Raw genomic sequence first — 14,652 nt, 5'->3', positions numbered from 1 at the left:
GTCTGGCGTATTTGTATTTTCAAGTTTGGTGATGATTTCATGTAAGTCAACAGAAGATATCACTTGGATGGGATTTTTACAGGCTATGCATTTTAGAGCATAACGTATCTGGGTGTGTACTTTAGTCTTAAAGTCTAGATTCATGTGGGTGTAATTTAACTACACTGCTTCTCTAGTCTGTCAGCAAAAGCTTCAACTTTGTCTGCATTGTGCTGAACCAGATTATGTTCACTATGGATTGGTGGAAGGGTTTATGGGCTGTGCATAGAGTTTTAGTCATTTTCCAGTGCATCTGGTTCTCTGTTTATGGACTGGAGTTTTGTTCCCTTCCCCATTGTTGGTTTTGAGTGTTTTTAAGTACATACTGAATTTCATTAGCCCTGTTCAGCACTCGTTGATTCTTCCGGGGCCAGCATTCTGTGGTATTAATGTCTGAATCTGTTCTTTTTCATGGATGAGATGTTTAATCTTGTTAGAAAGTTGGTCAGAGTTTGTTCATGGCACATCCACCTGTTAATGTAATTATCTGCTTTTCCAAGCTCAAAATTGAGTGGTTGATTTTTTCCTTGAGTTCGATGGTTGGAAATGAGCCAACATATTTGAGCAGAGTGGTCATTAATTTCATCCAGTTGACAGTTGGGAGCCAATCTTGGATATTTTCATGTTACTAGCCCAGTTGGAATAAAAGTGGGTTATTGTCAGAGCTGAGGTCATTTATCAGTGCTTATATGCAATATTTTGTAGTATTGCTATGTCAAGGACATCAGGAAGTCCCATCACATTGTAGTATGTGGGTTCTGCAGTTCCTAGAATAACAATATTCCTGGTGGCAGCAAAGTTGTTGGAGGTTCCTTTCAGTTTGTAGTTTTGCTGTTCCAGGCTGTGTGCTTGGTGTTTAGGTCTCCTGTTACTAGTGCTGCTTGGTTTGTGCCTAGAATTTCAGTTAAGTCTGCTTCCAGTAACTGTTTGCAGAGTTACATACAGAGTATATTTTCAGGAAGCTTGCATTTGTGGTTTGGACCTCCACCTCTACGATTTCTATGTTGGAAGTGGCAGAATGTCAATTTGATCATGTTCTATACTATGTTTGACAAAGATGGATGAAGATGAAAAGAAGAAATGTCAGGTATCTCCATGATGTCTGATGCAACTCAGGAAATAACTCATTACTTACTAGAAGAAATGTGGAAAAGAAAACTTGTTCTTTGCTCTGGAGTCAAAACTTGATTTCTGACCACTGCAAGCTTTTAAATAAGCAAAATAGCTTTGTCTATGCACTGTATGAAAAAGTATTGACATATAAAAAAAAAGGAATTTGTATCTTTGATTTTTTTTTTTTTTTTTTGTATGCAACCTAATCTTAATCCTGTGGCTTCTTCTCTTAAGAGTGTTGCAGCTGATTACTAGGGAGATAATGATGCAAGGTGGTTTCCCATTGCCTTCCTTTTGTATGCAACATATCAATTAAATCTTTCTAGTTCAGAAAAATCCCAAGACAACACCCCATTTTAGAAATACCACATTGGATTTTTGTATAATTTTTTTAAAAAGTGTGTGGAGTAACAGACTTTTGCAAGTTGCAAATCAGTGACCTAGTGTTTCTCAATATGGAGAAGGAAGTACACCAAAAAATTATCTTCAGCAATCAGAGTTATAAATGTGAACTTGTGCTGCTGAGCACATATTGGAATTTATAGCTGCCAAGTTTATGATTGGCATATTCATCTCAAAGGCTGAAATTCTCTTCAAAATGCTATAACAGGACATTTTATACATAAGTATTTATGGGTGCTTAAGGATCAAAGCTGTATAACTGAGAGGAGACCTCCACATAGCCTTTAAAGGAATGCGGAGAACCGACCAGGGTTTCTGACCTAATGTCCAATCCTCACCTTCTCGTGGTGCACCCTGTTGGGTATCTACTTTGATACTGAACGAACGAGGATGGGCTGGCAATTTGGGATTTAGCCGACCAAATTGTATTCTTATTGGTTAAACCAAAATATAGAATGATGGTACAACATGACAAAATTTCATGCAGGCTGGGGCGTCGCCCGGTTAAACAAGGCCCCCGTTGTTTTCGCCAGGGAACCAGGGCGAACAGCGAAAAGTCAGCTACTGGAACAAATCTGAAAACAAACCCCAACTCAACATCACCAGAGTTAAAGATCGGTACTATCAACGTAAGAAGCCTGAATGGCAAAGAAATGGAGCTAGCTGAGGAATTAGATAAGTACCAGATCGACATAATAGGGGTGATTGAAACAAAAAAGACCAAAACTGGTGAGATCTTTCTGAGCAATAAATACAAAATGTTATATTCAGGCAATAACAATCAAGGAAAAGAAGGAGTAGCCATAGTATTCAACACAAAATACGAGGCTAATCTTCTTGAATGGCAGTCAGTCTCAAGTAGAGTAATGTGGGCAAATATGAGAATGGGGAACTGGACAATGAGACTTATTTGTGCCTATGGTCCCACAGAAGGTTCTACTAAGGTAGAAGTGGAGGAATTTTTTGAGGCTTTAGAAAAAGCAACTGACACAATGAAAAAGGAAAAGTTGGTCCTTGTTGGGGATCTAAATAGTAGAGTAGGAAATGATTGTGAGACATACAAAAATATTTTGGGAAAATTTGGAGAAAAGAGCAAAGCTAATAATAATGGCAAATATCTGTTGGATTTCTGCTCAGGACATGGACTGGTTATTACTAACACCATGTTCCAACATAAAAATGTGCACAAATTCACATGGAGAGAAGAGGCCAGGAATAAGAAAAGTCTCATTGACTATGTTATTGTTGATAGTGATGTTTTCTCCCTGGTGCAGGACACCAGAGTGTACAGAGGATTTGAAATTGGAAGTGATCACTATTTAGTCTTGAGCAGGATAAAATTGAATTTCATATTGAAAAGAATAACATGTAAGAAAGTTTTAAAGCGAATAAAAGTTGAGCAGCTCTCAGATGTAAACTGTAGACTAAAATACAGAAATATTATTGAAAAGAAAATGAAAGAGTTTGAGAACAGGAATCAAACCTTGGAGATTCAGTGGCAAACTCTGAAGGAAACATTGATTGATTCTGCCAGAGAGGCATGTGGTGAGGTTGTGTGCAAAGATAAAAAAATCAGAACTCCCTGGTGAACACAGGAAGTTAAAGAGGCAGTGAAGGAAAAGAAGAAAGCATATCAAAAGTTCCTGGCAAATAAGTCAGCTTTTACTCTTACAGAATACAGAGACAAATGTAAGAAAGCTAAACAGTGTGTAAAACTAGCTAAACAAAAGTCATGGGAGGACTTTGGCAAGAATATAGAAAATAAATATCAAGAAGGTGGCAAAATATTCTGGAGGTTGTTGCAGAAGCTTAGGAATGGAGGAAAGAGTGCTGTAAAAGGAATTAGAGATGATAAAGGTGAAATGAAAACAGGAGAAAAAGATATCCTTGAAGTATGGAGTAATTACTTTGAAAAACTGCTAAATGAAACAAGCAGTGATGACAGCACAGTGATAAAAAAACACTGACCAGGCATGCAGTCAGGAATACATATCCATACTTGAAGTAGAAAAAGCCATCAAAGGCTTGAAATGTGGAAAGGCAGCAGGAGTAGATGATATTCGACCAGAAATGCTGAAGTATGGTGGTATAAGAGTCTTACAGTGGCTGCACTGCATAGTTCAGAAAGCCTGGACAGAGGGACGAATTCCCGATGATTGGAGTAGAGCTCTCATAGTACCCATATATAAAAAGGGAAATAAAACTGAATGTGAGAATTACAGAGGTATTTCCCTACTGAGTGTTCCTGGCAAGATCTATGCAAGTATACTTGAGAAACGGTTGAGAAGAATTGTGGAAGAAAAGCTTGGTGAAGAACAAGCTGGATTCAGGCCAAATAGAGGCTGTCAGGATCAGATCTTCACTTTACGACAAATAGTCGAGAAAGCATGGGAATATAACAAAGATCTGTATTTAAGTTTTGTCGATTTGGAAAAGGCATATGACAAGGTGCCAAGAGAGAAGCTATTCAATACGCTGCAGTTATATGGTGTCAATGGGGCATTATATCAAGCAATACTTAGTCTTTATTTGAGTTGTGAGTCAGCAGTTAGAATTGAAGGAGGTACAGGAAGATGGTTTAATGTTAAATCTGGTGTGAGACAAGGATGTACATTATCCCCTCTGTTATTCATTATCTATATGGATCACATTATGAAGGAATGTGGTATTAAACCTGATATCAAAATTGGAGATGTTAATGTCAGCTCTTTGCTTTATGCGGATGATGTTATACTTCTAAATAAATCCGCTACAAGTCTGCAAGAGTCTTTGACTAAATTGAATAGCTGTTGTAATAGATATGGTATGAAGGTCAGCAATAAAAAGACAAAGACAATGAAAATAGGCAGAATCATTGAAAATGTCAACTGTGTTGTGAATGGAGAACCTGTGGAACAAGTAAAACATTTCAGCTACTTAGGCACAATTTTTACTGAAGATGGTAAACTAAATATAGAAATAGACAACAGAATCAGCAAAGCTGGTATCATGGGAAGTCAATTGAATAAATTCATATGGAATAAGAAAGAAATTAGTCGGAACACTAAATTAGCTGTATACAAGACTGTGTTCAAACCAATTTTAACTTATGGATCTGAGAGCTGGGTCAGAAGTAAAACACTTGACCAAAGACTAGAGACCGCAGATATGAGAGTCCTGAGAAAGATTAGAGGCGTGAACAGATGGCATCAATGGCAATATCATATTAAAAATGAGGATATTAGGAAAGAACTTGACATTGTCAGCATCCAGGAATGTGTTAGCAGAGCTAATCTCAGATGGTATGGTCACTTAAATAGAATAGGAGAGGAAAGATTAGCAAAACAAGTGTTCTCTGCCAGGTTGGCAGGAAAACGACCCAGAGGAAGACCAAGATATAGGTGGATTGATACGGTACAAAGTGCCTTAGACGATAGAAATATAAGATCTGATAATGTTGGAGTCTTGACAAGCAACAGACTGATTTGGAGGAAAATTGTAGATAGGAAGTTAGTAATGATGTAATTTTTTCATGTAGTACTGTCATATCCTGTACACCCCTTGAGGGTACATGGCAGGAATTTGATGATGATGATGATGTATTTATAGTAGATATTTGGCGCAACTCACGCTGATAATTCAAAGATGGAATTTTAAAACGTGATAAATTATAAAGTAAATGAGCAAAAAAAAAAAAAAAAGGCAAGAATTAAAATACATTAATAAAAATAAAACTTACTGTTGGCAAAATTTCCAGGTAAACATTTCTCACAATGTTCTAGATGAGGAGAGCAGTCTGATCCATCACTTTTAGCTGGATTCATGTAAATAATGGCTAACACTAAAATGGAACATTTTTTCACTTTTCTTAAATCATTAACAGTTATATCTGCTAAAAAATTAAAGTGCACTTAAAATGGTATAAATGAAAACAAGAACATATACTCTACAAGACTTTGGTTGAAAATTAATACCAAACTTGGTATTTATTTTCAAGCAAAACTGACATGATTAAACAGATAGAATTTACAACATCAACTAGTTATTGACCTCAAATTATTTATCTAGCAGAAAAGTTTTATCACATGAATACTATCTCCCAATAATTGTCCAAACACATATGTTATTTAAAATTATGGAACATTCCAGGTTTGTTAATAACATAAAAACCATTGTATGTTATTAACATACAATGGTTTTTATGTTACATATAATGTACAGATAGTAGGAAGCAGTATTTCATCATAGCAGTTGAATACAGGTGATATGGAAACATGACATGAACTCAGTGACTTCGAGAGGGGGGGGGGTCATCGTGGGCTGTCACATTGGTGGCATGGAAAATGGCACTCTGGAGCGATGAATCAAGGTTCACCTGTTTCCAGTTTGATGACAGGGTGTGGAGGCAGACTGCAATGCTTGTTACCACAGTGTTATACCCACAGTAAAGTTTGGTGGTGGAGGAGTAATGGTGTGGAGTGGGACCACTGGTTGTTGTCCATGGTTCTATGATGGCAGCTCAGTACCTTGATATTCTAGATAATCAGGTGCTGCCTACACTGTGGAGTTTTTATAGAACAGACCCATGTTACTATCAAGACTACAATGCCCCATGCTACATGAAGAGATGGGTTTAAATGACTGCCCTGACCTGCACAGAGTCCTGACCACAACCCCACTGAACACCTATGGGACAAATTACAGTGGTGATTGAGGTCCGGAGCAGTATGCCCTCGATCTGTCGCTGAACTCAGTGCTGCTTTGATGGAGGAATGGAGACAAAGATCACAGCCAAAGGTGAACATACCCAATATTTGGGATAGCCTGCTGATCAACTGTAAATTGTTAGTGTCCAGAAAATTATTGGTAGAGAGTGTATACATTCTTGATTCACATTATTACAATAATAACACTATCATAATAAGATTACTTTTCTAGAAAATATCAAACCATAAGAACTATCTCATATCAAATGAGGCTTCAACATACAGCATTTACTTTGAATAAGTTCTAAAGTATCTTTAAATGGGACATTGGTGTACAGGCATCATTGAAACTGACCATAACATCAGTGTAGAAAATCATAAAGCCTATACAGAAAATCTCACACTCCAACAAACTGACATTATGGTCAGTTTTAATGTCTCCTCTTTGTTCACCAATATACCACTTAAAGACACTTTAGAACTTATTCAAACTAACTTTCCTCTGGATCATTCAGCCTTACTTAAGTTCACTATGAACTCTTGCTATTTTGTTTGGCAAGGAAAATTCTACAAACAAATAGAAGGGACAGCCATGTGCTCTCCACTTTCTCCTCTCTGGCTAATTTCTTTATGGAAACATTTGATGAAAAAGCACTAAACTCTTCCCCATATAGATCCACTATTTGGCTATGCTTTGTTGATGTTTTCTCTATTTGACCACATGGCCTGGATGCTCAACATATTTTTAACACATCTAAACAATCAACTTCCCAGAATTCAGTTCACATTAGAAAAAGAAACTGACAACAGCTTCCCCTTCCTAGACACTTTAATTACACACCAGCCTGATGGATCACTGGCTTTCTGTTGACAGAAAACCCACACACACCAGCAGGTACATTCAATCACATACCCCCACTGCCAACAGTATGAAATTATTAAAATGTTATATAACAGGGCTAAATTAATTAGTTCAGATGACAATGCCCTCTCTAATGAACTTGACCATCTTCACAAAACCTTCTTAGTCAATGGCTACAATTCCTATCATATCCAAAAAAATATTAAACCCTAAACCCACACATCCTCTCCAGAACAGAGACTACACCAAAGCTATCATTATTTCATATGAATACATATCCAAGACATCTGAAAAAGTAACAAAAATCTTTAAAAAAATACAACCTTGCAAACCACCTACAGATCACATAAAAAATTAGCATCCCTTATCCACTCCACCAAAGACCAGCACCACAGTCTTTATCACATCCCTTGCAGTTATAAAATATCCTACAATGGCCAAACAGGAAGGACAGCCAACATCAGAATTGCTGAACACAAAACTATATCCATTTCCATCACTATCATTGCTCATAACTTGCTGACCATACTTTATACACCTGCCATAGAATACACTGGAAAAAAGCCACTACTCCATTGCAACAAATATAAATATGAAAAACTTATCCTTGAATCTGCTTCTGCCTTATGAAACTATCATAACATCAACAAATTTCATTGCATGAAACTACCCCAAATTTGTAAAGGTCTTATCCTCTGCACTTCAGTCCAACAACCAAGAATGCCCAATTTAGTCCACTAGAGGGCACCATTTAGGACTTTAGGCCTACTCTCAGCTAACATGATTCATATTCATTATTATGTGTAGTGCCTGCATGCAGTATCTTATGTTTTTTATTCCCTGATGATGGCAATTTGACTTTGCCAAAATACTGGAAATAATAAATTTGTTTTTAGTTAATACAATAGTCTAATGTTGTAATTTCTTTACAAAATATAGCCATGATGCTTATTGGAAGCTGTGGATGTGAATCCAGAGATTAAAAAAAAATTTTTTTTTTTAATCTTTGTAAGTAAGCCTTCCCAAAATGATCTAACCCTTAATCCTAATGATATTAATGCACTACAATTTTATAATCTTCTCCGAGTTGATTCATATAAAAAATGTGGTCTGTTACCCTAGCTGCCTCAGTATTATACTAACCAACCACCACCTGTGCACAAAGCAAAGAAAACTACCAGAGAATACAAAAGGAATTAACAGTCATCTATGCTCATCTCAAAGCCTTAGTTGCCTCATGCATTCTTCAATTTTTTTCATACTGTCTACTTCTCACAGTGGATTTACTGGCATTTTTTAAACTAATTCAAGCGCTACTTGCCTTGGCAGAGAACATCTAGTTAAATTTCACTTACTTCATTCTTGAAATATTAATTTCAGCAATTTAAGAATCATAATATAGAGTATTAACATATTCAGAAAGGAACGACTATTGTTTCATTCACACTCATTAATGAGCGTGTATAAAGAGTTGATTTGTTCAAAATCTAAGTAGTTTCGTTTTAGAATGGAACCAGATTGAAAAGATATTGCTAAAACAACATAGCCAAATACTTTGCAACTCTACTGGTAATATAACTCTACTGGTAATACTGAATTTTCCATTTACAGGAAGCCATCCTTCCCTAGCAGGTATATCCACACAGCTTCACATCATCCTTCACAAAAGACATGTATTATCAAAAGCCTTATGCACAGGACATTCACAATTTGTTCTTCTGTTAGAAGAATTAAATAAAATAAAATTCACTATCATCATTCAATGGCTATAACAAAATCATGATACAGAAAATAATCGATAATCATTATTCTTTTCCAAGACCGCAAAGGGACCTCAGAATCAAGGATTCTTAGCGAATACAATCTGTACACCACTTTCAAATAAGCATGGAAATTATTTTCTTCTGTACTGCCTATTAAGGATAAATTATTTCCTCTGTTCTTGCCTAATGTTTATCAAACACCCTTTTTCCTGTTAACTTTGCTACTTTGGATGGACTGACCATTTTGCAGAAATCAGAAGATTCAAGCCTTGCTTCTTATGGCATCAACACTAGACTCAGAGTTTATTGCAATCAAACAAATATGTTGTACAACAATAGGTTTAAATTTGATCATACATTTCTTGAATTGTGTGCCCCATGCCACTGCTCTAGTCTTAATTGAACAGACTGTATGCCTATGTCTAAGTTTTGGGAATTAATTGGCATTGTTTATTTTTTATTCATTTAAAAATTACATAACTATACTTGTTTCCATGGGAATTTAATAGTGTTTCTTCCTATGCACTCAGCTGTAACCAAGACACTTGGAAGTATACACATCTTGCATGACTCATTCTTGTGTTCATGTTTTAAAATGTAGCCAATTCTACTTTCTCCTTGAATGATGCTATTATTATGCTACAGAAAATAAACAAAATATAGAGGAGTATTTAATAAATTCTAATTTTCTTTACATCTGTGAAACTATTGTTTTAAAAAATAATGTCCACCATGTATGTTTCAATTGAATGACTGATAATAAAAAATATATATATTATTATGCAGTTATCTCCATGGAGATATATACATATTCTGTAATAGACTCATTATTCACACAATAACTACCATAACTCTCAAACTCATTCAGTGACTAAGCACTCACAACCACTTCTGACAATCCATTCACCACCTTCTAAAGCTAAACAATCTACTCTAATGCCTTACATTATGGAAAATTATGGAGACAACTACCGTGTTAGAGCAAAACTTTAGTTTAATATAAACTAAATGAACACTCGATGTTTCGACCTTCATATCAAGGTCATCATCTGGAGCATACACATATATACAGAGAAACAAGCTGCACTACAATCTACACGGTTTGCTAAGAATTCAAATTTATTTTTGAATCATTCTTGTGCAGATGAATTGCAGCCAAAAAAGTAGGAGAAAGGAGGATAGCAGATATAAGTTTTTTGAAGTGCTGCAGTAGTGAGATTGAAGATAAAATGACAAAATTTAGAGTTGGTTGCTACTATAGGTTTCGAAGGATTATGTGGAAAACATGCATCATCAAATTAGTACAAGGAGTGCAGGACAAACATGTTATGACTTCGACTATAGACAGATTGGAAGGAAGAAAAGATCACATTGCAGGAAGGAGATGAAATTTATATACCTGCTGAGAGATAATTGTTTGAGCAACATATGAGGGAACTTGGGATATAAGAGTATTGAATCTGGTCACAGGATCAGAAAAGCTATCCACTACCAAGGTGCCCACATTGCCTCTGATTGGTGAGAGTGATCATGTAATCTTGACTTGGGAGGTTGCAAAAGAAGGTGTTTTCTTAAAAAGAGGTAAATGTTGAACTACAAAGTAGGTGAAATTGACAAGCTTAGGAAAAAGCTTGAAGCTGTGCCATGGCATAAAAGACTGCAAGGAAAGATGTTGGCAGTGCATGGAAGATAGTCAAGGGATATTATCTGGAGAAAGCAATATCAGAATGTATACCCAAGATCAGGAAGTTTAATCAGGTGGGAGTTAGATAGATGAGTAGTATCATTTAAGCAGGTACTACAAAAATTATGTGTGTGTGTGGGGGGGGGGGGGGGATATAAGGAGAAAGGTGACCAGCATGATAAGGAAGATAAAATCAGATTATGAAAGAAATTAGCTGAGCAGGCTAAATGAAATCTGAGTTCTTTTGTTCTATGGCAAGTAGGAAGAAGAACGACTGTGGAAGGATAACTTTAACCAGTGCAGGTGGTAGTAACATGACAGACTGATCGATTTATGATTTATTGGCACAAGAACAGCAAAGGTCATACTGCACAAATCAAACATTACAGCAGAACACAACAGTGACAGAAGCAAGCAATATAACTGAGTAACCACTTTGCAAGTATTTACAGAGTGGTTGGTCACACCAAAAAAGTGGGTTAAAGCGAGAATTCAGGAATGGGTGAATAAAAATATGATACTCTATGAGGGTTGGCATGGCTCTGCATGTTTCAGTAATTTACTAACTTTTTATTATAGAGTGAATGCCGAGTTGGATAAAGGGAATGACTGATAATTATGTTGGATTTTGCAAAGGAGCATGACAGAATACTACATGGAACTCTGTTATGCAAATTAGAACAAATGGGGATGGATATGAAACTGATGATATGTATTTAAGGGTAGCTGAGAGATACCAAAAAGCAGTTATATGGAGAAGCAGAATTCAGGAGAAAGAAGGTCACTAGTGTGCTGCAAGGCTGTGTACTTGAACCACTACTGTTTAATTTGTACATAAATGATATAGGAAATAATTTGAAGGTAAACATTTTCAGCTGTTGCTGATGATGCAAAATTGGGCAGGATAATAATTAATCATGCAGGATGATTTAAATAGACTATCAGTATGGGCAAAAGATAACAGGGTTTAGATTAATGTGTGGGGTGTCCTCTCCCAAAATGAATCCTTAGTGTCATATCATAAGAATAAATAACAAGTAGCCTACATTTTAAGTTAGCACTTAGAATGGAATGTTGTACGATGGTTTGGTGTAAAATCAGGTGTCAGGCAAGAAGCATGGCAGCTATCTTGGCTCTTATTCATCTATATGAATCACATTATGAAGCAGAGCAACATTTATCAAAATTTCAAATCTGATTTTGATTTCATAATATCAAAATCAGTGATATTAATAAGAATACTTTCTTATTCCTTGGTTTGAAGAATCAGAGAGAAAAGAGATTTGCATAAATATGTTGCAATTATGCAAATAATGCCTATATCAATTGAAATAACACAGACTTCAAGACTCTAGGAATCTTTAATTAAATCACAAAACTGCTGTAAAATCTGTTATAAAATTCAGCAAAGGATGAAAGGAGTTGTCAAAAAATAAAGTTATAGAATTAAAACATATGTTAAATATGGCAACAGCTAATATGCAAATATGGAATGGTAGGAGTCCTACTGCTGAATATATTTATATGGAATATATGAGAAATTAGACCAAGTGGTGTGCCACAGTGTTTTAATAATAACAACAAAAGGTTTTGTTAAAATGAAATGAAATATTTAATTGAAGACTAAAACTACAAATATGAGAGTCCTGATGAAAATTTGGAGGGTGAACATATGACATCAGTTGCAAAATCACATTAAAAGTGAAGATTAAAAAAATGACATTACTTGCATAAAAAATGTCTCAGCAGAGAGGATCTGAGGTGGAATGTCACTTAAGCAGAAATGGTGAAAGATTTATAAAACATGTTTGAACCAAAAATGGGTGGGAAAAAAATAAGAGTTATGGATTCTCCTAAGTTAACTGGCCTCTCGTTGGAAAGTGAAGTAGCTCTATTACCTAATAAGCTTTGCTATTTTTTTTATTATTGTTTTAAAATCAGGAGCATCATGAAACTTAGTTTCAGAATATACTGATGGTACAACATGTAGAATTATATACCATGGCCACAAAGCCAGTTAACAGTGCATGGAATTCTGAGAAACACTATTTATCACCGATTGGACTTGCCACGGTCAACCGTGACACCTATGGCATACTCTTCTCTCATTTGGGTAATTTCTCAAAACAACTTCTCGAAAATAATTTGTGTAACATTTCTCAAAATTCGGCAGTAAGTTCAAAGAATGCTTCTTCATACTTCACCAATACTTTTAGTGCTTCCCTGATCGCTCTATAATAGACCCGTGAACCGAACCCCGTAAACTCCCTGTTGAGTTAAAACGATTTCTGTACAGTTCGTTTATCAAGTAATTATTTTAACTGTTTAACCTTGTCTCACACAAGGAAATGTTTATTATTCAGTTATGTTGTACTGATACCGTACAGTAGTACCACAGTGACTATACAAAATATTTGTTTAATAACATATGCATTATAATTACCACATACCTGTCAATGAAATAGCAGTGTACGGCAATCGCAAACATGCATATCTCAAAATTGACATAATGAATTGTTAATATGTTCTAAGAAAATATTAATATAATATGCAAAAACAATAAAATTCTCCATTATGTTCAACTTTGAACAGTCTCATCATTATTATATTTTTAGTAGTGAAATAACAACAAAACCAAGTATCACATAGAGTCATTAACATTATACGCTATTTCTACAACACTTTATATCAAACTACACATCCAAGTGATAAATCTTGTCAGTTCAAATAGAGCTGAAAATAACGTGACGGAAAACTTTAATCTGATAGTTCAAAATCACAAGACAAAACACCCAAAGATATTTTCGTGGCTTTTGTAATTATTCAAAAAAGACATATCTAACGTACACACCTACGAGCTCACGTAAAATTTATATATATATATAAAATGCGACTCTTCCGACCAAAAAAAAAGTGTTACACGAATTCCAGCTGCAGGATTTTGCTGGTGTTGCTAATTAATGGCAGAAACGTTGTTAGAGTATATGCCACTCCTAGGCAAGTACTATGCTACTTTACTTTAGCAACAAATGTTCCGACAGAAACTAACAGGTCAGGCAGATAGAATCTTTCCATTTCTTTCTATCCTCCCGTCATAAATAATTCGCCACTTCAGATTTCAGTTTTCACGTTCTTCTCTTACCTGGTTCCTCCACCTTTTTCGCTGTCTTCCTCTTGGTCTCTCCAAAATTTCATTTTATACATTCTTCTTGGTTTGTTTTAAATTCATAAGCATTTCTTCGACACTTTTTTTTAGTGCTAAATTATTCCTAATGTCCATATTTCTTATTCTCTCTTTTCTTGTTTTTTTTTGTCAGTACTGTCCTTAAAACTTTGTGGTGCAGATGATGTGGTGATTTGTTTCTCATTTTGCTCTTTTTTCTGTTTCTCCTTTCTAGTCATTAACCATATCTAAGACACTATTTATCACCACAATGAAGCAATGGAGATAACGCAATTCCTTGTCGCAGTCCATTTTTAAGTGTAAACCACTCCGAATTACCAAATTTAGTCTTCACACAGCTTTTAGAGTTAATATATATATTCTTTATCATGATTATTTCTCCTTTTTCTATGCCTATCTTTTTCAAAATTTTCCATACTTTCCCCCGGTAGCCCAGTCAAAGACTTTTTTTGTAAATCAAAAAATGCCGTAAACAGACTTTATCCAAATTCCCAGTGTCTTATCATCATTTCTCTTACAGCAAAAATCAGATCAACAGTTGATCGCCCTTTTCTAAAACTGAACTGGCTTCTCTTAGACGTGCTTCTGTCATCTTTTATTCCTGCTGCCATTATCTTTTTTCTTCTTCTTCATTCTTTTTAGTAATAGGCGTAGTGCCTGTTACGGTCTCTTCGCATCTTTTCAAAGGCCGTCCTCTTTTACTTCTCCCTTAAGGTCGATATCTCCGTTTCTCTCTGGAGAGTGTTCCTTCACTCATTTTGTTTCCATCTCACTTTATAAATATCAATGCAGTGGCGTGTTTCCATAAGGACTGCAGAACTGCATTAAATGCAGTCCTGAAGCCATTCTAGACGAGCCGCCACTGGATCAATGTAGTCTAAAACAGATATCACCTCAAGTTCATTTAAGATATCATATTT

At 35.6% G+C, this 14,652-nt stretch overlaps 1 protein-coding gene across 3 annotated transcripts in view; it reads right to left on the bottom strand.

Annotated features, from left to right (window-relative positions):
* Positions 1-13,448, bottom strand: part of LOC150106395 (uncharacterized) — a 137,136-nt gene extending 123,688 nt beyond the window's left edge. Inside the window, exons 1-2 of one of the 3 annotated variants that reach the window (XM_090392421.1) lie at positions 13,400-13,448; positions 5,273-5,374 (exon numbers count right to left, since the gene is read on the bottom strand). In XM_090392421.1, coding sequence (XP_090248547.1) covers positions 5,273-5,357 — 85 coding nt within the window. In that variant the 5' untranslated portion in view covers positions 5,358-5,374; positions 13,400-13,448. Of the gene's footprint in view, positions 1-5,272; positions 5,375-12,446; positions 12,597-12,998; positions 13,225-13,399 lie in introns of those variants that run through there. The other 2 variants (XM_090392420.1, XM_090392422.1) reach the window with 2 other exon arrangements.
* Positions 13,449-14,652: the final 1,204 nt, after the last annotated feature.

The sequence above is a fragment of the Typopeltis vanoorti genome, chromosome 5 (assembly GCF_054136105.1).
Source record: "Typopeltis vanoorti isolate ZY-2024b chromosome 5, IOZ_Tvanoo_1.0, whole genome shotgun sequence".
NCBI classification, from domain to species: Eukaryota; Metazoa; Arthropoda; class Arachnida; order Uropygi; family Thelyphonidae; genus Typopeltis; species Typopeltis vanoorti.
This window is presented reverse-complemented; position numbering and strand designations above follow the sequence as displayed.